The sequence below is a fragment of the Paralichthys olivaceus genome, chromosome 7, assembly GCF_024713975.1.
Source record: "Paralichthys olivaceus isolate ysfri-2021 chromosome 7, ASM2471397v2, whole genome shotgun sequence".
NCBI lineage: Eukaryota > Metazoa > Chordata > Actinopteri > Pleuronectiformes > Paralichthyidae > Paralichthys > Paralichthys olivaceus.
This window is the reverse complement of record NC_091099.1, coordinates 14,596,002-14,621,294: the sequence shown is the minus strand read 5'-3', so window position 1 is coordinate 14,621,294 and position 25,293 is coordinate 14,596,002. Positions and strand designations below refer to the sequence as shown.

Sequence of the window (25,293 nt, the reverse complement as noted above, 5' to 3'; positions counted from 1 at the left end):
AGAAATAGTCCCAGCTGCAACAACAAACTTTGGACGTTTTGTTCAAACCTGAGCTCTGCAACAGTGAAAAAAACACCATTCTTACTTTATGCAAAGATTTAAGTTGTATCACTTATCTTTATCTGGGGTCAAGAAAATTATAGTCGAGACAACGCTCTTGACGGAAGTGGTTTGCTCTGAGGCGGAGGCATAAATGATTCAAGGAGCTTCACCAACTTCCTTTTCACTGTGGCCGCCATAGCGAGAGGAGCGTGGTCCCCGGCGAGCCGAAAACTAACTAACGAAAATGGTGAGAATTCTGCTCATTTTGCTTTCAACACACTTCACAATACTTATGTGTCATGTCGGTGTATGAGCGAAGCGAAAATGGCAGCACGGTCTGGCCTTGTTTACACTTACATTCAGATTTAACTGAGCAGTGAACGTGGAAAGCTCCCGGCTAGCTAAGCTAACACGAGGAGCCATTTTGGACGAGGCGCCTCGGTTTCGCAGTTACACGTGTGGCTTCAGTGGCAGAGCGGACACAACCAGTCACAAGTTATCACACGTTTTCACTGAGCTTGCGTTTTTATTTAAGTCAACTAAGCGATGTGCGATGACTGTTTTCGTGCCTTAGGCAGTCACAGTAATAAACAATGAAAGGTTAATGTAAAGATAAGCTTGCTATGTCACATTAGCATACTTGAGCTAAGCTAAGGAACCTCAACCCCGGTCATTTGTAGTAATACGTGGCATCAATGAGGCTGCGTTGTAACTTGAGGTAGGTGGGGGTTTAATATCAACAGTATAATGACTTTTTATACCCGTGATTTGTAAACAATTTCGTTTTCACATGCTATATGACCTGATGGCCTGCAGCCTCAATACGTTTCTGGAGTTAGTCATTCATTGAGATCAATTGCAACATGATATTACGATGTGCACCTTAAATTCATCATGCAGCTGTCTGAAGTTTAACACTTGTTTCCTTTTTGCTGCCCAGGCCTGTGCCCGACCCCTGATCTCGGTGTATTCCGAGAAAGGAGAATCATCCGGCAAAAATGTTGTCATGCCGGCTGTGTTCAAGGCTCCAATTCGCCCTGATGTTGTGAACTTTGTCCACACCAACATGCGCAAAAACAGCCGCCAGCCCTATGCAGTCAGTGAACTGGCTGGTGAGTATTTCACTGCATTACACTGAACTGTAATGTTGGACCAACTTGTATATGATAATGAGGACCTTCTTGGTGTGCTTCATTAAAACGTTTCACTGATTTAGCTGTGTAATTGTGTATCACAGGTCACCAGACCAGCGCAGAGTCCTGGGGCACAGGAAGAGCTGTGGCCCGTATTCCCCGTGTGAGAGGTGGTGGTACTCACCGATCTGGCCAGGGTGCTTTTGGAAATGTATCCTTTCGACCACAATAGAAGCTGTTTTAACTTCCATTTATATCACTGAATGTGCAACTAAATTGTTAGACTTGCTGTGATGGTGTAATTTGCGACTGACTCTGTGACCAGTGACAGAATGCCTACTGTCATATGCTGGCTCAGATGGCTGACGAACATTGAGTCTGAGCAGGTTTTGAATAGTTATGAATGTACTTATACTGTACATTAAAGACGTATTAATCTCCGGCAGTTGTCAAACCTCCTTGACTTTGGTTAAGATGTGTCGTGGAGGTCGCATGTTTGCCCCCACTAAGACTTGGCGCCGCTGGCACCGCAGGATCAACACAACCCAGAAGCGTTATGCCATCTGCTCTGCCCTGGCTGCTTCCGCTCTTCCTGCACTTGTGATGTCTAAAGGTACCACCCAGCAAACTGTTTTTGTAGAAAGTGTGAATAGACAGCCATCAAAATGTTGTTGCCATTATTTTTAAAATAGAGATAACTGCTTGCCATGATGGTGTAATTTGCGTCTGACCCGGTGAACAGTGACAGTTGCCTGCTGTCTTTAAGCTGTCACTTGGAATTGATGTGTGTTAAATTCTGAGCAAGCTCTGGTAAAACTTACATCTGAAAATTACAACTGTTTTGGTTCTATCTTTGGTTGATTATGATTTTTGTCTGTTAGGACACCGCATTGAGGAAATCCCTGAGGTCCCACTGGTGGTTGAAGACAAAGTTGAGGGCTACAAGAAGACCAAGGATGCAGTGCTCCTGCTGAAGAAGCTTAAAGCCTGGAATGATATCAAGAAGGTAGTTTTACTTGGACCTTAAGTGAAAGGATTTAAGGCTTCAACAATTATGTGATTTTTAGGATGGCGATAAGTCAGACATTCAGTTGTCTTTACACTGACACCATGTCTAGAACTGGGGAAAATAAACTTGAACATCAAAGTTTTAGCTTAAATGATTTGTGATTTTCATAAAAATACTGTATGGTCAATATGGGACTATAGCACTTTTCTACATGTAGTGTCCTCAGTTTTTGGAATATTAACACGATTACATATCTTGATTTTGATATAAGTTGTGAAGGTAAAAAGCCAAAGGCCAAGTAAATTTCAGGGAGATAAAATCATCTATGTATTGTGTGAAAACATGAGACATTTTTAGTCCTCTGCAAGTGCTATGTGCTCAGTGATGACATGTATATTGGTCTTTTTATCAAACATGAAATAACATTGTGCATATACTGTTTTTTAGGTCTACGCCTCTCAGCGCATGCGTGCTGGTAAGGGTAAGATGAGGAACCGTAGGAGGATCCAACGCAAAGGGCCATGCATCATCTACAACCAAGACGCTGGTGTCACCAAAGCCTTCAGAAATATCCCAGGTGTGATTGACTGTTGTATCTAAGCATTATCTCAACACTCTTTGGATTTAGTTCTACTTAAACAATATATAATCACTCGGCTTTTGTATCATTTTCTAATATTGACTTATCACAAGAAATATCTCTCACCTATGTTTCATATCCACTGATATGAAACGAGAATGATGCATGTTAGTGGTTAAGTCAGTGCCACTGTGCTATTCTTCAAACACAAAATATATACGTTTGTCTTAATGTAGCTGTCAAAGTTGAAATGTAAAACTCATCTTAGGAAAGTTTGAAGATGATGCCCCATCAGCCTCTGTGCTAAATGTACTTGTGCTGTAATCTGCAGGCATCACTCTGCAGAACGTGAACAAACTGAACCTCCTGAGGCTCGCCCCTGGTGGTCACGTTGGACGCTTCTGCATCTGGACTGAGAGCGCTTTCCGCAAGCTGGATGAGCTGTATGGCACCTGGCGTAAACCCGCCTCCCTTAAACTCGGTTACAAGTGAGTATTGAAGTAGTGTGTTCACCCTGTGACACAAATCAAACTGGTGTTGATCATATTGCAGTGATGAGCTTCCACTTCATGGTCCGTGTTTTTGAATCTATGTGATATTAAAGAAGTTCTGAGTTCTGGTAACATAAAATTGGTCAGTTTCCTGTTAGTATATTGTTTCCATCCATTAACATGCTGTCAATGTCCTTTTTTTCAGCCTCCCAATGCACAAGATGACCAACACAGACCTTAGCAGGATTCTAAAGAGCGAGGAGATCCAGAAAGCACTTTGTGCCCCCAAGTAAGCACTTCTCTGTTTATACGTTTGTCTAAATGTATCATGGCTGGTCCAACATGATGATTTACTACTTCAGGTCCGTGTTTCTGAACCCTGATAATAAACGAAGTTCTGAGCGACGCTCTGGGTTAATTACAAACTTTGTGGTTTAGTAGGTCATAGTTAAGAATATGTTTTATTGTCATTACAGCAAAAAGATCAACCGCAGAGTGCTGAAGAAGAATCCTCTGAAGAACTTGAGGATAATGCTCAAACTGAACCCTTACGCCAAGACAGCCAGACGTCATGCCATCCTCAAGCACGACCCTGCGGTAAGAAGAGCATCATATCACGATAGAAGCAACAATCTTAGATGCGATTGATGTGACTCTAACATTGTTTGTTCCTTTAGATCAAGGCCAAGATGCTGAAACCCAAGAAGAAGCCTGGAAGGAAGGGAGCACCTAAAAAAGTCAAGGCATAAATTTCTACTTAAAGACTGGAGTTCAGTGATAATAAAACGATTTCCAATTCATGAGAAGTCCATTAAAATTATTTTCACACAATTAGCATAAAAGATTAGAATGTTTTGGTGCTGAAGGACACTGGGGCAAAGAGGAATATCAAGCACAAGGTAGAGCAGCATTTATAGTTAAATATTTGATTACTAGAAAAAGATGGCTTTTCAGGCAGGCCTGCAATATTGCCCAGGTAAGTGTTCCATACATGGGTAATTCACATGGCATGTAGCTTTATACACGTAATATAGAACTATTGATTACACAACCAAAACCAACTGAATACTCAATACAAACATAGAATGTACACATAAAACAAATCCAGTCAAAAGAGGACTGTGGAAAAAGGCGGCGCTGATCACATTGTAGTGCCGTGGGTGGGCGTCACAGGCTGGTTGAGTCCAATGGTGCTGCACAACCAGCTGGTGAAGTCGACCTGCTCTGCCTCTGACTGCTTGATAAAAGGATGCACCTGGAGGAGTGAGTGTTAAACAGTGTCAACTTGTTAAAGAGTAGAAAACGAATCATTTGAATGTTATTTCACACTTACCATCAGCTGTTTGAGGTCTGCCCTCTCTGCAGGGTTTTTAACCAAACTGAAATGGAAAGATATCCCTGTAAATGTAATGCATTTTCTCACCAGCAGATGGCAAGATGTTTTATATGTGGACAATCCACTGTTCAACAGCAGTAAGACGTTGCTTCATACCATTTGTTAACAAAGTCCTGAAATTCAGAGCTGAATATCCCAGGTAGCTTTGGTGGAGGCTGGAAATGGTGAAGGAAAAACATGATCATCACTGAATGAGTAAAATATGGCTACAAACTGCAGGCTAAGGCATTAGCACAACACAGCAGTGTACAGGCATGTTTATCAAGTCAAGCAGTGAGCTCTCATGCTGGTAAGGGTAAGACAAGGAACTGTCAAAGGATCTAATTTAAAGGGCTGTGCATCATCTACAACCAAGACGCTGGTGTCACCAAAGGCTTCAGTAACATCCCCAGGTGAGATTGACATTTGTAACTTAGCATTATCTCAATATTTTTTGTATTTAGTTCTACTTGAACAATGTAAAATCACTTGTCTTTTGTCTTAATCTAATATTGACCTATCACAGGAACAATCTGTCTCACCTGTGTTTCATATCCACTCATATGAAATGAGAATGATGCACGTTTGGTTAAGTCAGTGCCACTGTGCTATTCTTCAAACACAAAATATACTTTTGTATTGATGTAGGTGTCTGGATTATAGAATTGATCAATTTTATGTTAACTGAACAGTCATTTCAATTGTCACTTGGTTTTAACTATAGCTTTAAATGTGAAACTCATCTTAGAAAAGTTTCAAGATGATGCCCCATCAGCCTCTGTGCTAAATGTACTTGTGCTGTAATCTGCAGGCATCACTCTGCAGAACGTGAACAAACTGAACCTCCTGAGGCTCGCCCCTGGTGGTCACGTTGGACGCTTCTGCATCTGGACTGAGAGCGCTTTCCGCAAGCTGGATGAGCTGTATGGCACCTGGCGTAAACCCGCCTCCCTTAAACTCGGTTACAAGTGAGTATTGAAGTAGTGTGTTCACCCTGTGACACAAATCAAACTGGTGTTGATCATATTGCAGTGATGAGCTTCCACTTCATGGTCCGTGTTTTTGAATCTATGTGATATTAAAGAAGTTCTGAGTTCTGGTAACATAAGATTGGTCAGTTTCCTGTTAGTATATTATTTCCGTACATTAACATGCTGTCAATGTCCTTTTTTTCAGCCTCCCAATGCACAAGATGACCAACACAGACCTTAGCAGGATTCTAAAGAGCGAGGAGATCCAGAAAGCACTTTGTGCCCCCAAGTAAGCACTTCTCTGTTTATACGTTTGTCTAAATGTATCATGGCTGGTCCAACATGATGATTTACTACTTCAGGTCCGTGTTTCTGAACCCTGATAATAAACGAAGTTCTGAGCGACTCTCTGGGTTAATTACAAACTTTGTGGTTTAGTAGGTCATAGTTAAGAATATGTTTTATTGGCATTACAGCAAAAAGATCAACCGCAGAGTGCTGAAGAAGAATCCTCTGAAGAACTTGAGGATAATGCTCAAACTGAACCCGTACGCCAAGACAGCCAGACGTCATGCCATCCTCAAGCACGACCCTGCGGTAAGAAGAGCATCATATCACGACAGAAGCAACAATCTTAGATGCGATTGATGTCACTCTAACATTGTTTGTTCCTTTAGATCAAGGCCAAGATGCTGAAACCCAAGAAGAAGCCTGGAAGGAAGGGAGCACCTAAAAAAGTCAAGGCATAAATTTCTACTTAAAGACTTCAGTGATAATAAAACAATTTCCAATTCATGAGTCCATCAAAATTTATTTTCCACACAATTAGCATAAAAGATTAGAATGTTTTGGTGCTGAAGGACACTGGGGCAAAGAGGAATATCAAGCACAAAGGTAGAGCAGCATTTATAGTTACATATTTGATTACTAGAAAAAGATGGCTTTTCAGGCAGGCCTGCAATATTGCCCAGGTAAGTGTTCCATACATGGGTAATTCACATGGCATGTAGCTTTATACACGTAATATAGAACTATTGATTACACAACCAAAACCAACTGAATACTCAATACAAACATAGAATGTACACATAAAACAAATCCAGTCAAAAGAGGACTGTGGAAAAAGGCGGAGCTGATCACATTGTAGTGCCGTGGGTGGGTGTCACAGGCTGGTTGAGTCCAATGGTGCTGCACAACCAGCCAGCGAAGTCGACCTGCTCTGCCTCTGACTGCTTGATAAAAGGATGCACCTGGAGGAGTGAGTGTTAAACAGTGTCAACTTGTTAAAGAGTAGAAAACTAATCATTTGAATGCTATTTCACACTTACCATCAGCTGTTTGAGGTCTGCCCTCTCTGCAGGGTTTTTAACCAAACTGAAATGGAAAGATATCCCTGTAAATGTAATGCATTTTCTCACCAGCAGATGGCAAGACGTTTTATATGTGGACAATCCACTGTTCAACAGCAGTAAGACGTTGCTTCATACCATTTGTTTACAAAGTCCTGAAATTCAGAGCTGAATATCCCAGGTAGCTTTGGTGGAGGCTGGAAATGGTGAAGGAAAAACATGATCATCACTGAATGAGTAAAATATGGCTACAAACTGCAGGCTAAGGCATTAGCACAACACAGGCATGTTTATCAAGTCAAGAAGTGATGATATCGTGACAAACACTCACCTCATTCACTATATAATCAAGCAGCTCAAATATAGCCATTGGTGGCCTGCTGTCAGGTCCGTATGCTACGACAGAGAAAAGATAATTTAAGTGTTGCTTCAATTCACGTTACTCTAGATCATCAAATTATTTTCCTTCATATACTGTTGAAAACATTTCCATTAAACTTCAAAAACTCAGTTTCCTCCAATGTCATGTCAGACTTACAGCTCCCTGGTCTCCCAGGAGGCTGTGGCTTTGGCGAGGACTCGCCGGAGGCTGACTCTCCTTCAATCAGGAGGCCAAAAATCTGCTCCAGTTCCCTAGCATCAGGTGGTGGGATGGGGAAGCGTCCGATGGCCATTTCCACCAGGGACAGACCCATACTCCAGATGTCCGACTGAACAGAGTAGTGGGTGCCCTGTAAACGCTCAGGCTGCACACAAACAGAAATATAATTACTGCAATTAATTTTTAGTGAATAAAATATATAAATAGTAATGTCCAACCACATAGAAATTAACTCTAAGTGGAGAAAAATATTGTGGATCCTTAACAAAATTGAATAGGTTCTTCCTTTGGACAAAATTTCATGGCAATATAGATTGGGTAGATTTTGCGATATCCTGCTGAGACGTAAAAAATATTAAAACACACAATCAAAAAGCCGGTTTGTACTTTGACACAGTAGAGAAATAAATCCAGGCGGTACAGGGCATATAAATGCACAGATTGACTCTACATGTTTACCCGCTTTTAACAAGAAAAGAGAAATGACCTCAACATGGAGCCTTTTTTAAGTAAGACCAGTTGATCAGGTCTGTGTGACAAAAATCCTAGCTAATGTGTGACTGAATACAGCAGGGAAAGATGAGTGTCTGTGTAAACTCACAGACATGTAAGAGCGAGTGCCCACAAAGGAGTTGGCCATGGAGTCTATGAGCTGTCCGCTCACTCCAAAGTCACACAGCTTGATCTCACCGCGGGAATTCACCAGGATGTTGGAAGGCTTGACATCTGAAAGAGGCACATGCAGCATTTAGGAGAACACAGTGGGTAAGTGCTCAGCAGGGAGCAACAGGCAGCATCCAACATCTTGTCCATGGATCTGAAACAGGGAATTCATGTGAAGTGACACTGCACACTTGTTGCCTCAAATAACTTAGAGAAAAAGTGTTCAGGACTTTTTCATGATGAACCAAGTGGAGCAGCCCACTGTAATAATTCCTCCTGCTTATACAGACCATTAAAATCTTTCCCTACTGTGCTTTCAATGTAAGTGATGGCAAACGACATCCAGTCTGCTCCACAAAAAAATGATCTGGACCTTGTATGAGTCTGCCTTGGATTAATCAAAAGGACATCTTCCAAAGTTACAGCCTTGTTAGTACAAAATGCTCTTTTATTGCAACATGGATTTTTGTAATTTTGGAGGAAATCCACTCAACTAACTCATCCTGCCAAAGCTTCAGATTAACTAAACTTTTAGACATATGTTTTTACACACCAGCCAGGTTTCTGTCCCTCCAGTATTGTATTTACAGTGTTTAAAGGTGATGTAAAAGGCCAAACCGTATTTAATGTCCAACATATTTCAGTAAATTAGTGACTGACCTCTGTGCATGATCTTGTGTTTCTCCCTCAGGTAGGAAAGGCCTTTAATGACCTGGAAAGACAAATATTTCATATCAGCAGAGTAAATACACAGATTCTTTGGCAGAGGGTTACATATGCATCATTATGATTCCAGTTTTATATCCAAAAACAACACAAATACAGCTGTAATGTGACAACCAGAGCACAACACTACAGAGGATCAGGTATTAGGAGCTCCTCACAGCGATGCTGACTTTGCCGAGGATCTGCTCTGGTATCTTTCCTGCTTTCTTCAGCGACTGGTCCAAGGAGCCGCCGTCCTATAACCAACAAGAGACAAAAATCTGGATCAGCATCTAATGATGAAAAAAAGTATTGTCACTTTCTTTCAGTGCCCATAATGTTGACCATGGAAGAAACAGGTACTGGCAGCCATATTAATATTGTACCATGTGCTCCATGCAGATGCTGATCTCTCCATCACTGTAGAAAGCTCCGTAGAAGCCCACGATGTAGGGGGAGTTACACTCGTGCAGCACCTGCAGCTCCCTGATGATCTGGTTCCTGATGGCTGGTTTGATCTCCAGGTGGATCAGCTGGAAGACGGTAGACGTCAGGTTTTATTCATATACACGCAAACACACATTAGATACCGCACATGTATCAATATCTGACATAAAAGACTGAAGCGCTTTTGCACAGACTGGTCTCCGTAATGCTTTCACTCAAAACCCTGCGCTCGCACTCAAATATACTCAGATGTCCTGTGCTGCTTCAGCTCTTGAATTTTTTTGTGCACCGTGTCTATCAAACCTCCTCAAACAATCAAATCAAGTCCTGCTCTCAAACTGAAAAACTTGAAAAAAGAGGAAAAACAACCAAATTCACACCTGTATTCCGTATTGTGCTCCGAGAACAAAGTAAAGATCAATGTTTGTCCGACGTACTGGGAGGAAAACTTCATATATAGTTATGTCAAACCACAGTACACATCTCTACTTCTTTCTTAAAGCAAAAATTGCTTTCAGAGTTTTCACTAAACCACTACCTACGACCAACCATGAGGGCCACAGCGCACCTTCCTCGCCATTATCAGACCGGAGGGTCGATGTGAGACCTTGAAGACGACTCCTCCGTTGCCGGCACCCAGCTCACAGATCTTCTCGAAGTCATCGTCCTTCAGCTCTCCCACCTTCTGCTTCTGTGTCAGAAAGGCCTCCAGGCGTTTCCGCTGCTGCTCGTCCAACTCAAGCTCCTCTAGTTTCTTCTGCAGAGCCTCCAAGTTTGTTCTTACAAAGAGATAAAGAGAAGGAGAGATGAGTCACTTGTGTTCTTTCCCAAATTAAAGGTTCTTGAGTTCATTCAGACAGTTTCTGCAGATCTGTGTCTGTTCCCTCAGGTGACGTGAAGTAACTACTGTATGTACATGTCATAGTGATTCCTCAGAGGGAACACTGAGCTGAGTGTGTCAGCTACTGCTGCACGTGCTGCCGGCAACAACTGAAACGACAGAGGCAGCTGGACGACAGAGCCTTGTCGCAGGGTGTGTTTCAGTGTTTGTTCCCTCCCAGCTCTCCTGGCACTGTTGTCATGGTGATGCATTTCCTTGACTAGTCAGTTGTAGCTTATGCTCCACACACCTGCCGCTCTTTGACCTCTCCTCCTCCTCCTCCTCCTTTGTATCAAAACACGACGCACTGCAGTAAAGTGTGAGAATATAAAGAGTGGTTATGTTATTTTAACTGAATAGATTGTGAAACCTTGTGTTAGTTTTTTGCTATTAAAAAAAAGTTAAAGGTTTTGTGTGTTAGATTTAGGTGATAGGAATCTATTGGGAGAAATTAAACATAAAATAATGATGTTTTCATGAGTGTGTTTCATCTACGTATTTTTTTTTTTTTTACCTCTCTATAGACGCCGCCATGTTTTTTACAGTAGCCCAGACTGGACAAACTAATCAGTTTTTATGACAATTAAAGGCTACCACAGGTTCTCCTTCATGTTTGGAAGGGGAGGGTGAGGTGAGGGGTGTTCAGCTGCAACATGCAACTCCAGCACTAGATGTCACTAGACTCAGCACACTGAATCTTTTAAATAATCAAAAATGCTCCCAAATAAGCATTAAATTACAAAATACTTCATCCTGCAAATGACTAATGAATCAAACATAAATGTGCATGATTCGAGCTCATCATGTCTGCACGTGTTCTTATTCAGAAAGAACACGTCTTCTGTAAGGTCCCTCATCTGCAGCTGCTGACTCTTGCTATTCTTCCATGTTTGGAATAAATTGTATCACAATCATCTGGAGATAACAAGGTGCTTTTTCTTTGTTTTTGTCACGACTCAGCGGAGAGCAGCCATGGCAGCAGAGTATGGTATGCTCACCTCTCTGTGGCTCCAGCAAAGAGAGGGTTAAGTGGTTGTATTTTTGACAACAGGCCTGCATATCCATGGAGACAAGGTGCCTAGTTTGAGTTGGCTGTGGGCGGCGTGGGCGTTTTGTCGACTGAAGAGCTGGAGGAGGCTGGAGATGGTGAGGAGAGGAGCGGGGCTGAAACACACTCCACACTATATGTGGGAGGGACTGTACGGCTGCTGCACACTGCAAACCACACACACACACACACACACACACTTACACACACACACACACACACACACACACACACACACACACACACACACACACACACACACACACACACACACACACACACACACACACACACACACACACACACACACACACACACACACCTCCATCCTTTAGGTGTAAGAGGAAGTGAGCACGGAGCAGCACTGGCCCTTTGTGCCTTCATCCACACAATGTCCAAGGACGAGCAGAAGTTGAATACAAGAAATGAAATTGAGCGAGAGGAAGAGGATGACATCGCTGTTACGTGTTATAAGTTACATTTATCAGAAGCTGTGGTTCCTTCATTTGTGGATTTGTATAAACCCTCTACAGCCTATACAAAGAAAATTATAACAATACTTTTCAAATAATAAACTCTGAGAGTTAGTCTAACTTAAGTCCCCTAAATATTTAAGTGTCCGCGGCGCTATAGAAATCTACACTGTTATTATTATTAAACAGTTCTCTCAGTTATTTATATTTGTCTGTAGACGTCCTCTGATAATGTCACATGACATTATGTGGGCCACTGAACAGCTCTCCTGTGGCTGGACTGGCAAATCCTCCTCGGCAGTGTGGAGTGGACTGGTTTTCAGAAAGAGACTCGTCCATTGCACTGAGCTCATCTACACATTATGCAACACTCATGTCTGAGCAATCCTTCTTCCTGTGTGCAGGTCCAGATCATTTCTAAGTGAGCTGTTTCTCTCCCCTGCATTCAAAACAACTTGTAGGTTTTCTTAAGATAAAGCTACAATATAATATTTTTTATATACCACTTGTAATTGTTGGTGTCTATACATCTATGTACAGAATATCACGTTTTGCAAAGGAAAACTGTAGGAGAGCACCAACCGTGACTGAGAGCTGTTCACAAAGTATTGTATTATTGATACCGGCCATGATCCTGGCAGGTCGATAATAGTGGAATGCTGTAGTCAGTGATTCAGCAGATACATAAACTGCATCTTTGAGCCCACAGAGACCAGCACAGCAACGATTCATCTCCTTCCAAAACCTGTAAAATCTTGACGAAGATCCTGGGCACCTGAGGAAATAGCCATGTCTTGGTCCTATAGGTTCAGATACCCTTTCATCACCTCAGTGCAGCAGACATAATATAATTTCTATTGCCTCTTCGTATATGTTAGACACTGTCTTTTCTCATGAATGTTTTAAATATTGTTCTTTTGTTGATGTGCTCTGTTACACTTGACATGTATTGCACTTCACTCACTTGCGACTTCCCCTTGTTAAAAGGGTTTTCCTCACTCTTGTCAGAGTTAAGAACAGAGGAAGTTGCATCTTGTTAAACCCTGTGAGGCAAACTGTGATTTGTGAGTTTGGACTGTACGAATAAATCTGATTGATCGATTGTCCCTCTGGGTCTGGAATGGTTAAGTCTTTACTGGAGGCCATTAATAGATAGATAGTTCCCTTCAATTTCTAGTTTACTGTAAAATGAAATGTTACAAGTTCTTGGCACCGCTGAGAGGTTTTCAACTCAGCGTCAGCTTGTGTCAACTAAGTCCTGTCACAGAATTAAACAATTAGTTGATTGCTTGGATTACTCCATCCCCTGATTCTGATTAAATGTGTGAATGTGTTATCCAAAATAATAATAACAATGTTTTCAGGCATTAAATAGGCCAATAAAAAAAATTTAATTTGAAATATTTGTAACTGTAGAAAGTAACAAATGGATTTTATATTTATTAGATTTTACAGTTTCACAATTGAGTGCAAAAGACACAAAATGGCCACACTTGTATGATCTAATGATGAAACAACGAAGTATTCTGCGTCCACAACACATTAGACAAGCAGCCATTACCCGGGATGACATGTTATGTAATCCTCATCTCATCTGATGCAGCTTGTTGCTGGACTGACTGAGCTCTTCTCTGTGAACTGAACTAGAGCACCATGTCCCAACAGTTTAAAGTCTCCATTAATGTGTTTTGTCAAAGGGCAGTGGGAACAGGCGCGCACACAAAATGTCTACAAAACACAAAAACATCCCTCTACATGCTGCCGCCCTGCTGAGGTCAATGTCTAAATAATCACTGTCCACACACAGTGTGAAGTTAGACGGATGGATGGAGTGGTCCACACGTCAGTGACACAATGAAGAGACGACCTGAGGACCATGTTAGAGCATTTACGTTGGGGATGACTAACAAGGTGCATTCATGAAGGTTTGGCTTCGGGAAGCTGTAAAGATAAACTGAAATCATTTCAGCCAAATATTTTTAGTGCCTGAAATGAATAATTGATCGATAGAAAATCTGATGATAAATTAACCGCTTGCATTCATTCATTCGGACAAAATGACAATTTACTGGTTTCAGCTGTTTGTATACGATGATTTGCTGGTTTTTGCTGCTTCACATCTGGAAACAATTGTTTTATCTTGTGTCAAATTATTATCTTTGTTTTGGACAATTTGTCTCATTGACAATATTGTCTGCAGATCTTAACTTGAGGTTATGAATATCTTTCATTATTTCCAGAGATTTTAAGGTGGTATAGGTGTTTCGAGGTGATTTCTAGATTTATTGAAATAAAAACATTGACTCATAAATCAACAATATTGTAATAATTGCTTCTCTTGTATACTGCACCATATATGAACTCTGAGAACTTGGAAATCCAATGATAATTGGATAATCAATTATTCAATGGATGAAAATCATTAGTTGCAGCCCTAGTGTAAAACCTTGTTGCACACACACACGCGCGCGCGCGCGCACACACACACACACACACACACACACACACACACGCATATATGTCTCTCTATAGTTGTAAGGACACTCATTGACATAATGCATTCCCTAGCCCCTTACCCTAACTTAACCCTCACAACTAAACACCTAAGCCTAACTGTGCATGCACTGATCAGCGTGCACGGTGCTGCCAGCTGTCTTTGGCCTTTACTGCACATTCAACATCGATCACGTATCGATGGTCGATCAGTGTGAATGGGTGGAAGATGAACGCTGTCACTCACTCCGTGGCTCCGGTGCCGTTGATAGTGTTTCCATCCGGGATCGGGTTGAGTTGGATCGGCTCCGGCTTCCTTCTTTTCTGCATGTTCCCCAAAGAAGACACACACACACACACTACAGCAGCAGAGTGGACGGATGAGCCGAGGAGCACAAACACACACACACACACACACACACACACACACACACACACACACACACACACACACACACACACACACACACACACACACACACACACACACACACACACACACCTTCTTATTAATGGGCGGATGGTGGATGTGAATGATGAGACGTCACAACATTCACACTCCTTCCCTCTGCTGGCCATGGGTGGTATTACAATGTAGAAACCAAAGGAGAGCAGGGGTGGGAGCAGGGATGGAGGAACCAGTTTGAGAGATTCTATTTTCAACACATCATTTTATTGTTCATGTTCATTTCCAGGAGGCATTCACTTTCTGCATGTTTCAGATTCAGGAGGCTAAATAAATAGCAATAAAAAAGACAATAATTAATATGATAAATTCACAGAGATAAAAGATGTCATTTAAAAAGTCTGCTGTCTGAGTTTAGTGGCCTGACACCCACTGAATATGCAGCCTGGGGTTAGGACGTGGTGTTTACATGTACTGGTCCCCCATTACGTTTACTACAAAAGTAACATAAAGTTCATGCATTCATTTTTAGAGTTACAAAAAAAGTACATTATCATCACCACCAGCAAAAATGACTTCGTTGTGCAGAAATTGTCACTGATCTGTTATTATACATGATAATAATTGTTTGCATTTACATATACATTGTTACAAATGGCTTTAAATGAATGCAATGTTTTTAAATGTGAATAAGTGAATGAGCTCTGGTGCTCTTACCACAAAATAATTGATATCATACTTACAAACAGCTTTTATAAATACATTTACCCTTGACTTAAAGATCCAGTGTGTAAGATTTAGGTGAAAGGGATATATTGGCAAAAACTGTAAAATAAAATAAAATATAAAATAATCTTATCAATGTTTTCACTAGTGTGTTTCATCTAAATTGTACAAATTATTGTTTTCTTTACACTAGAATGGGATGATTATATTTAAATACTTTACTATATTTATTCAACTGCAACATGCAACTTCACCACTAGATTTCACTAAATTCTACAGACTGAACCTTGAAGTTATCGTTGTCCTGTTGCTTGTGTCAGTGGCAGTAACATCCCTTTCAATCTTAAACTGAAGTTCACACCAGCATTATGAGAAATGTAATCATCAGGATTTATAAAATGATTTGTTAATCTCCTTATCGCTGACCCATCTGTGGCACTGATGAACTTCCTCCTGTCTGTTAATATTATTGCTGACAGACATTAAAAACAGATACAGTCATTGGTTCTTCCCAAAACTCTCCAATGCCAACAACATCAGAGACTAAACCTGGACTGAATTCAGAGGCACCACTTATGACTGGTGAACGTTTAGGCAATGAAGAAGCATCTGCAGCGGTGTGATTGGGAAATCTAAATCAAATTAACATCAATCAACTGACAGCTCCATAATAATCACATTACTGACAAGATCGACCATGGCTGAAGCTTTTAATCACCATTTCTATTCGAATGGCCTTCATGTCTCCAGATTCAACTGTGGACAGTTACCACATCTGTCCAGTAGAGGGAGTCCTCAATGCATCTTCCAAATTTCCCTTTAGTTCTGTGAGCAGTGATGTTAACAAAGCTCAGTTTGCATTTAAAACACGCTGCAGGTAATCTTGACAGTTATCGTCTTTCCCTTGAATCTGTCACGTTTATCTCATATCCTGAATCTGACTCTTTAACATGGATGACTCCAGCTTTGTCAAAGGTGGTGACATCTCTGAACAACAACTCCCAATCCATAAACTCCCTTCGTATGAAAAACACTAGACTATACAACCACACACATTTATTGATTAGTTAATTAAGCTGACTAGTTGAAAATGTTTAGTATATACATGTTTAGTATATTTCTATGCAATGTTGAAAAAAAATCAAATAAACTTAAATCATGAATGCACTGTAAAGGTTGAGTTAACTTCATCCTCATTCCCAGAGCACAAAAAAATTAAAGTTGAAGAATAATACACTTTATTCCAGTACTCTTATCGCACCATTATATTCTCATAAATATTTAACGTATTCAAAATTATAAGATTGCATTTCTGAGAATCTCCATCCTGAAATCTATTGTTCAAAAGTAACAGTGTTTCAGGTAGTTCACATTCTTACACGTACATGATGTATTCATATCAAGAGGTAAAAAGAACTGACTGGAAAGATCGTAAAAGCACAAGGAATACAAATATTAGTTTGTTTTATGTTGGCTGTTTGGTGTTTGTAAAGTAAATGCTTCTGTTGCTGATTTGAAGAAAGTTTTTCATGCGATTGATTCATTATCATTCATTTATCATCAGGATGGAATACATTTTAGGATCAATGGCACTTTATAAACTACGCAATGTTTGATGTTTTCTGATGTGAAGATCAATGACACTTTATATTACCGGTTCTTGCTAATGTCTGCGTTCATGAAATTTGTATTTTCTTTTATATGAAATGTTTCTATGCACCAAGTGGAGTGGCACTATAAATTCTATTGTATCATAATACAATGACGATAAAGGCTTTTCTATTATATTCTATTCTAAAAGATGCCATAATCGTAAGAACTCTTTTGGCATTTTTTGCATTTAAAGCTATTCCACGATTTCATCCACTGCTCCCACATGAATCCAAACCTCCAGCGTTTTCCTTTCTTACTGAGTTTCTCAAAATCTGATTTGAAGACAGCCCTTTAAAAGGATCCTAACATTTCAGGCTATCATCACCCTCTCTGACATCCTGTACATGCTCTGCACCTTTTTTATTTATTTCAGTCCAGAATCACCAGGGCTTCAGCATCTGATTTCATCCACAGCAATATCCTCCGCTCTCTACACGTCGCTTACACATTTGGCATCTATCATTATTGTTGACACTCGCTGTGGTTGTTCAGAGGATCAAAATAAGCTTTTGAGGATTATTTTCATATTGTACGAGAGTTCTGAACTCAAGTTATGTGCTCCGACGTCCTGCACTTTTTCTTCCCCCGACAATGTCCTCCTCAGCATCTAAATGTCTTTAGACTGTAGAGACTGCACCAATCAAACGAATGAATATCAAAATAAAGACATTGTCCATCAAAATTTCTGATCTATTCTCTTCCTTTTTTATGTACCACATTGTTTGACCTCTGTGGAGAAAAAACCCCCAATTAAACAGGAGCTCATCACCCTCTCTAATGGATGATGTGTCAGCTGTCAGAGTGACCTCACAATGCAGATTAGATATCAAGCGGAACATAAACTGGCTGCCATTTTTAAAATCTGCTCCACACATTGTTCTGACAGACACAAGGCCACTGAGCCGTGCCCAGTTTACCAAAAGCATCATGCTGCCAAAATCATCTTTTTCTTCATAAACCAGGACTGACAGAGAGGAAAGATTGGTCGTGTCCTATCTGGGGCCCATGGACAGGAACCGTGTGAATTCTAAGTTGCTTTTGACAAATTGGCTTGTGGCCACTCAAGCATATCAGACCTGACTACAATCCGGGTCTCCCACACGGACCATAAAACATCTACACCGCTGGGTTCTCTCCCTGGGGGTCTCGACTGCCACAGCTTGTTGCAAGATGATTATTAAGGGGCAAGAAAATATGAGAAAAACAAAAAAATAGCAGCTCACAACTTATGAGTCTGTGATGAAGGGCTGCAAGTACAGTGGCTATCGGTTTGTATTAGGGGTTTAAAGCAGGAAATGTTGTAAGAGGAGTACAATTTACTTTATATATTATATATATTTCAATACATTGCACCTGTGGGGATAGTGTTGCAGTAATGTAAGATATTGAATATTTTCTAACTCTTTTCTATTGGTTTTGTCCACACTTTTTATTCCTCCATGTCAGTGACAGCTGTTATGTTTAGCTTTCTTAAGCTAATTCAATTTCAGCGGTTGCAGGTCAAGGGTCAATAACTGTGAGTGTAATATGTCAGGAGCACCTTGACATACTGAAACTACACTGGTTGGCTGCGTCATACAACCACAGGACGGTCATTTATGTTTTTCTCTGAGCTTCGGTGTTTTCAACTTCCAAGCTTTAACTTAATTTGCATTTTGGCATCTCTTTAACATATGGATAAGATATAGGCTTTATTGTCTAAACAAGACTAGAAAAATAAAATCTTAACATCCTTCGGACTTGACTACTGTGACGCTCTCCTCACTGACCTCCCCAACAAGACCATTAGACAGATACATCTTATCCTATTTGGAGTAATAGGGTCTTTTCATTGACATCTAGTTAGTAAGAGGCCTGATTTCAACGTCTTACTTACTGTCAACACTAATTGTGAGGGCCCTGACAATATTTCTGAAATGTCTGATGTTGGCCTTGTAGGTGTCATTCAGCTACTATGCTGCCCCCTGCTGGAACCAGCACTAAATAGATACACAATCTTTTAAAACCATATCGGGCTCTAATAAGAAGCTAAACACCGCTCACTTCATCTTTCACTTGATTCACATTACCTGTTTTTGTGGCTGAATACTGTTTGCAAGCAGATTTTTTTATGTTTTTAATATTATATCCTTATTATTGTTTTTGATGCTTCTTTGATTTCTGTGTATGATTACCATCATTAGTTAGCTCACTCAATGCGTGCATGTGTGTCGGGTCCAGGTTTTACTCATGTTGTTGGGACCTAGATCTGTTTACATAGTCACATTATGGGGACTTGTATCAATGAAATCAATGTAAGTCAATGTAAAGCCCTGTGGGTGTGTGTGTGTGTGTGTGTGTGTGTGTTTGTGTGTTTGTGTGTGCTCTTTGTAACTGTTTCACATCGACTCCACAACCAATTACCTGTTGTCAGTATATGAGCAGCCAGTCTTTAAAAGCTCTCATATGAAAGGGAACAACCGAAAAAAAAAAGAAACCAAGGAGAGAGAAAACAAAACTTCAGGAGAGGAGCTTTTTTTTAAACAAAACAATAGAATGTACTGTTATGGATTTTTATATTTATTACAGACCATAGTCTCCAGCAGCCATTGGTGATGAGAAGCTGGAGCTGTGACAGAGTAAAATATGAGCTAAAGCAAACAGTGTCTTGTGTTACAATTAGGCACATGTGGTTGATCAGGAGCACACTGAGGATGTCATGCACTGAATGTGACTGTTGAGGCAAAAAAGGTTCATGTAAATGATTGAGACATCAACACACACACAAGCACACACACACTTTGATTAAGGGTATATATAGATTGACTAATTATTTTTAAACACGAGTTAATGACAAACGCACACTGACTGCATCCACCTGGGATTACCTGGTTGCAGTAGTGAAAAGTAACTGAATATATTCGCTGTATTTCAAAGAGAGTTCTATTCCACCACAATTTACTAGGAAAATATTCTTCTTTTTACTCAAAGTACTCATGTGGTTATAACACTTCTTAAATTTAGATTGTAAATATGCAAAACATATGAGAGTCCTATATGATTGTTTTAGTTTCAACTATACAAAAATGTGTTAAAACAGAGCTGAAATGACGAGTGGATTACTTAGTGAACTGATAAAAAGATTAATGTGCAGCTCTTATGATAACCTATTAATAATTTAAGTCATTTTTCATTCAAAATGTCAAACATTTGCTGCTTCTCATATGTGAGGTCAGGCTCATTTTAAACTGAAGTAAAGTGGATGAGTTGTGGTTTTGGACCATAGTGTTGGGGCAGGGCTGTATTTGTTATTTGTTGAAGTACTGGAACACACTAGTGATGCATGTTTCTAATTTTCCTAGGTAATAACCATTCTTCTTACCGCAGCAAGTTTACATAGAACCCACATGATTGAATGGTAGACTAATAGTTCCCAAAACCATCAAGTTTCAACTCATTTATTTACAATAAGAACAGGTTTCAGTAATGCTGCCATAGTGGATCATGTCCATGTTTTCTCAGTGTCTTCTCATCAGTCACATGACTATTAAATTGTGATCCAATCAAGTCTTTTATGTAATTTAATTAGTTGCAACACGGCTTTGTCAGACCCCAGCACTGATGGGCCCGTGTGCCTTAATAGCAAATCAGAAATCAAATCTTCATATATTTTAAACCTTATTTTGTGGTTTATTGTAGAATTGTAGTTCAGTCGCTGTTAATGAATATTGATTCACTGTAGTTGGTAGATGAATCCAGAATAAAATGCCAATAAACTTTAATGGAAAAATAACTATACTGCAAACAACTGGTCTATTTAAAATGGTAAAACACATGACAAAAGCTGGAGCATTGGTTTGTAATTTCACATCATTCTTTGTTATGGATATATATCCCTGTCAAATACATAGAAAATACTTTTAATAATAAGATGTATAAATTCAAGAATGGCCAGAATGTTGGTTCACTAGAACATGAGTCCGTTATGGGGCCAGCATGGCTCCAAAATCCATCAGTAGACAGGATGGTCTTTACACGCCTCAGTATCCTAGTTTATGTGAATCCCACCAGGCGTCGTCACAGCCTGGGTTCAGGTTATCTGCTTTACTGTAAAACAGGAGAGGGCAACACAGGACATGTGGGACCTTCCTGATCACAATCAAACTCATAAATGCAACACCAACATTTACTATCACAATCATCTATTTTCAATTTAAAAATAATAATTATACCATAAAGACTTATTGCTTTTATCTATAAATCAACTTGCAGATAGATTGTAATTTTGTAGATTAAGATAACAAAGATAACTGCAGTGCAAATGATTAGAACTCCATTGTCTCTATTACTTTCATATTAATGTTTATTTTGTGGTTTCATGAGCCAGGAATAACATGACTGAATATATGAGTGAAATATCAATCACCTCCTGTTCATCCAATCAGAGTTGATACTGGAGCTGAATGCAGGCAGGTACCATCCAGACCAGGAAGCAGTGACAAGAAGGAATCCATTAGAGCACTTCTATTGAAACTCAAGGCTGAAGTCAGACGTTTAAAAACAAAGACAAAGAAAACCAGTAGGAAAGACTTCTGTTTTAAATTAGGATCTGAGACTCTGATAAAAAAGGAATTTAGTCCACAGACTTGAAGAATTTCAACAGCAATCACCATCCTTCTCCTCAACGATTAAAAAAACAAAGAAAAAGAATCCCTAGCTCATACTAGAAGGGTGCTCAGTAGAATTCATTGCTCCACCAAGGCTCATCAGTCCCTTAATCAAACTATTAAAATCAACTAGATATTTGGATCTGCACCAACTTGCACACAGACATACATTTCTATCTGTCTGTTATTTAGCAAGAATTGAAAACTGATAGGTCAGGGAAGAATTCAGTTCAGGTGCAGCTGCAGATGGTCCAGAAATGGGGTTTTTTCACATTGGTTTTTATTTATAGAGAATAATTCATGGATCTTGATAAAAAAACATCAGGCGAATTAAGGGGCCTGATATTTATGAGCATGTGAAATCTGGTGAAGATCCAAATAAATATCCAGAGCTAGTGAAAGTAAGTGTAGTTTCAATGGGGGACTGATCATGGGGCTCTCTGAGCGCCCTTGTAGTTCTATGTGCTGTCTTTCATTTCTTCTGTCTTCATTCACAGTCTATTTTATTTGTATGCCCACTGGGAGATTGGACCATTATGCAACACGCAATGCTTTGACAATGAATACCTCTGTGCATGCTTGTAGTTTGCAGGCCATCTATGGAGGTAAGCATCACGTGTATCGCTCTAGTATAAACAAGGCTTTACACTTCATGGCCCCGACCACAGTGCGATATAAAATAATGAAACAGAGGATAAAACACAGACTGGTAGATAGATGCTGTAGAAAATGGGTCATGTTGTTCCATATGAGTCAACTTAAAAGGGCAATTGTACTGAGGAAGGTACACCTCAACGTATGACTGATTGAATCAACCTTGTCATGAATCAGCAGCTCTCATTATTTTCCTCATCTGGATAAAGCTTTGGAGAACAACCTTCAGAGAACATCCTTCAGAGAACATCCTTCAGCGAACAAACCATGCTGAGGTCTCCTCTCCGTGTGGCTAAAGATTTTGTACGTCCCCAGTCTCCCAACACACTCTCACATGTTCAACTTCCGTACAATCTAGGCGGCAACTCTCAGTCAATCCTGAGTCATGTGTGAACTATTGTTGGGATGACACAAAGCATCCCAAGAAAAACTGTCACGAGTGTCCAACTTTTCAACCCAAAAAATGGAAATGGCTTAATCTCCCTCATAGTTCTTACTAAAGTGATGTAACACTATTCAAATTAAAGCTGGTATTGGCACATCCAATATTTTATTTCAGAATGAATATGCTCAATCTCAGAGCCTGACTGTATTTTTTCAAATCAATGCATGTAAGGTAAAGATATGGTCCGTGCATTTTGAGATGAGCATATTTCCCTCTGACTTTAAACTGTATTTCAGGTGAAATTAACAATGGGATCATGAGGCTTAATCATCATAAATCCAGACAAGGATGATGTTACACATAATCATTCAACAAGTGTAATTTCATTCAGCAATATCCTAATGTCCTTGTACCACATTAATCAATTCATATATTTTTTACTATGTTTTTTAAACCTGAGAGCTTTTCAGTTACTCTGGAAACGATGGCATTGTAAATGACATCCAAGAGCTGAATGAAATGTACTTTCGTTGTAATGTGCACCTGTTTTGTATTTGGTCTGAATTAAGTGAATCTTGAATCTTAAGGGGTAAAAAGAATCCAATAAACAGGATTTCATCAATCCCAAGGTTCTTAGAGTAGAGAGAGTTGGGGCATACACACACACGCACACACACGCACAAACACGCATACACACACACACAAACACACACACACGCACCCACACACCCACAGTCTGTTTTGGTCCATCTTTCAGTTCTTTCAGTCTGAGGCTCTCATCCAAAATCAAACACAAAATGTAAAATGGCTCACAAATATATATAGTTCTGTTTTTAATGAAATACTCCGTACTCCGGAGGTGGTTTTTTTTTAAATATCACTAGAGGTTTCTTTGGGGACTATTTGCAGCCCTGGAGCTATGTTTGCTGTAGCAGGACTGTGTGTGTGGGATGGACTCTACAGTGTCCATGTTCATTGTAAAGACGGAATATGTCACACAAAGCAAAGTTGTGGTTTGCTGCCGTGTTTTTGATATTTTAACTAAAGAGAGATGAATTAAGGTAAAGAAGATAAAGATTATTTAATTTTTAGTCATTTTAACCTTTTTGCTGGATAAAAAAAACACATAGCACCAGACTTATCCCTGAAATCTATTATTTTTCAGGTAACATTATTCAATAAAAGAAGGAACCTTTAGAGTAAAAGGTCTGTCCACTACAGCCGAGACCCTCTGACCCCCCCCACTGAGAAACACACCTCTGTTAAATGTCATTGTAAGAAACTGTGCAGGTTTCAAATCCTCCATGTGGAAAAAATCAAAAGGGAAATCTTGTCTGTCCTTGAAAACAACAGGGTTGCAAAAGGTGTTTTTTCCCAAGCGATGCCAAGATTAGAAACCTTGCTCAGGTTCACAAATGAAAAGCCCGTCTGCCATCAATCAACTTCCTATCTAAACTGGGGCATAAATCCGTCATAGGCAGATGACGAAATGTCAGTACAGGTGGATTTTTGAAAAATCACCTAAACACTGAGGCAAAGCCTTATTCTACCTGATCAGCCTGTATATGTAAATGTATATATACTGGATATACATATATATACATATATGTATTTCTGGTCCAGAGGAGAACTGATGTGTTGATGTGTTCACCCTCACAGAAAAAATATAGGATGTAATTATGATAATTACCAGGTAATTTACCCACTTTCAAATCATATAATTTCAAATGTTGCAGCCAGGTTTGGGAAGCAGATGGAAGATCTGTCATGGAAATGGAAAAAAGAAGGATCTATATCTACAGGAGGTAGAGCTGGATCACCACTAACCAGAATCTCTTTGGTTTGGTCCCCAGCTCCTCTGTGTCCTTGGGCAAGACACTGAATCGAACCCCAAATTGCCTCTGATGCCTTTGCTGGCAGTGTGGGATTGATGTGTGGTAGAGAAAGATGCATTGTATGAATATGTGTGTGTTCATGGGTGAATGGCATAACTGCACTGTGACGTGTTATGAGTGTTCACAGAGACCAGAAAAGCTGCTTTATAAATACAAAACCATGTATTTCTTTTTTAAAGTTATCTACAGGTTGTGCACCTGTGAAAGGTCTTTGTCCAAGTTGCTGTTGAAATCTTGTTGAGTTATGTTTCCAATAAGATGACAGTGTGAGTGTGTGTACTTGTACTTTTATCTTTGTGTGGACAATTTTAAGCATAGACTTTATGAAATGAGGACATTAGAAATGAGGACGTTTTGACTGCTCTTCACTTTGTTTTTAATGTTTTTATGGTTAGGGTTAGAAGGGTAAAGGTGTAGGGAATGAATATTGTGCCAATGAGTGTCCTCACTAAGATAGATTGTGTACGTGTGTGTACTTGTACGTACATCTCTGTGAGGACCATTTTCAGCACAGAACGTATGGAGTTGGATTGATGACATTTTTGGAAGGTGTTAAGACTTGTTTTAGGGTTAGGGTTAGAATTAGATTTATGTTTGAGTTATGAAATGTATTAATGTACTACCAGTAGACCTCATGGGGACCAAAACCTGGTCCTAATGAAGCAAAA

At 39.9% G+C, this 25,293-nt stretch overlaps 3 protein-coding genes and 6 non-coding genes across 10 annotated transcripts; 8 read left to right on the top strand and 1 right to left on the bottom strand.

Annotated features, from left to right (window-relative positions):
* The first annotated feature begins 133 nt into the window (after positions 1-133).
* On the top strand, positions 134-4,055 carry LOC109624328 (large ribosomal subunit protein uL4B). Its single transcript, XM_020078893.2, has 10 exons — positions 134-289; positions 983-1,154; positions 1,280-1,386; positions 1,650-1,788; positions 2,057-2,181; positions 2,632-2,761; positions 3,096-3,252; positions 3,461-3,544; positions 3,732-3,852; positions 3,933-4,055. The coding sequence occupies exons 1-10, from the start codon at positions 287-289 to the stop codon at positions 4,002-4,004; spliced, it is 1,110 nt and encodes a 369-aa protein (XP_019934452.2). The 5' UTR covers positions 134-286; the 3' UTR covers positions 4,005-4,055.
* LOC138411010 (small nucleolar RNA SNORD16) lies at positions 1,462-1,560 on the top strand. Its single transcript, XR_011243653.1, has one exon. It is a non-coding gene; the product is annotated as a small nucleolar RNA SNORD16 (small nucleolar RNA).
* On the top strand, positions 1,879-1,978 carry LOC138411009 (small nucleolar RNA SNORD16). The gene has a single exon (XR_011243652.1). It is a non-coding gene; the product is annotated as a small nucleolar RNA SNORD16 (small nucleolar RNA).
* On the top strand, positions 3,311-3,381 carry LOC138411006 (small nucleolar RNA SNORD18). Its single transcript, XR_011243649.1, has one exon. It is a non-coding gene; the product is annotated as a small nucleolar RNA SNORD18 (small nucleolar RNA).
* On the top strand, positions 3,593-3,660 carry LOC138411008 (small nucleolar RNA SNORD18). The gene has a single exon (XR_011243651.1). It is a non-coding gene; the product is annotated as a small nucleolar RNA SNORD18 (small nucleolar RNA).
* map2k1 (mitogen-activated protein kinase kinase 1) lies at positions 3,758-14,777 on the bottom strand. 2 transcript variants are annotated; one of them, XM_069527785.1, is made up of 11 exons: positions 14,508-14,777; positions 9,935-10,145; positions 9,306-9,452; positions 9,099-9,176; positions 8,875-8,926; positions 8,153-8,277; positions 7,489-7,696; positions 7,282-7,346; positions 4,748-4,806; positions 4,589-4,634; positions 3,758-4,510 (listed from the first exon to the last, which is right to left on the bottom strand). In XM_069527785.1, exons 1-11 carry the CDS (start codon positions 14,588-14,590, stop codon positions 4,397-4,399), a joined length of 1,188 nt encoding a protein of 395 aa, XP_069383886.1. In that variant the 5' UTR covers positions 14,591-14,777; the 3' UTR covers positions 3,758-4,396. The 2 variants fall into 2 exon arrangements, with proteins under 2 accessions (XP_069383886.1, XP_019934451.2); XM_020078892.2 differs by lacking the exons at positions 3,758-4,510; positions 4,589-4,634; positions 4,748-4,806 and adding exons at positions 6,393-6,851; positions 6,930-6,975; positions 7,089-7,147 and having other exon boundaries at positions 14,508-14,772.
* Positions 4,550-6,396, top strand: LOC138410777 (large ribosomal subunit protein uL4A-like). Its single transcript, XM_069527786.1, has 4 exons — positions 4,550-5,598; positions 5,807-5,890; positions 6,078-6,198; positions 6,279-6,396. Exons 2-4 carry the CDS (start codon positions 5,814-5,816, stop codon positions 6,348-6,350), a joined length of 270 nt encoding a protein of 89 aa, XP_069383887.1. The 5' UTR covers positions 4,550-5,598; positions 5,807-5,813; the 3' UTR covers positions 6,351-6,396.
* On the top strand, positions 5,657-5,727 carry LOC138411004 (small nucleolar RNA SNORD18). The gene has a single exon (XR_011243647.1). It is a non-coding gene; the product is annotated as a small nucleolar RNA SNORD18 (small nucleolar RNA).
* Positions 5,939-6,006, top strand: LOC138411007 (small nucleolar RNA SNORD18). Its single transcript, XR_011243650.1, has one exon. It is a non-coding gene; the product is annotated as a small nucleolar RNA SNORD18 (small nucleolar RNA).
* Positions 14,778-25,293: the final 10,516 nt, after the last annotated feature.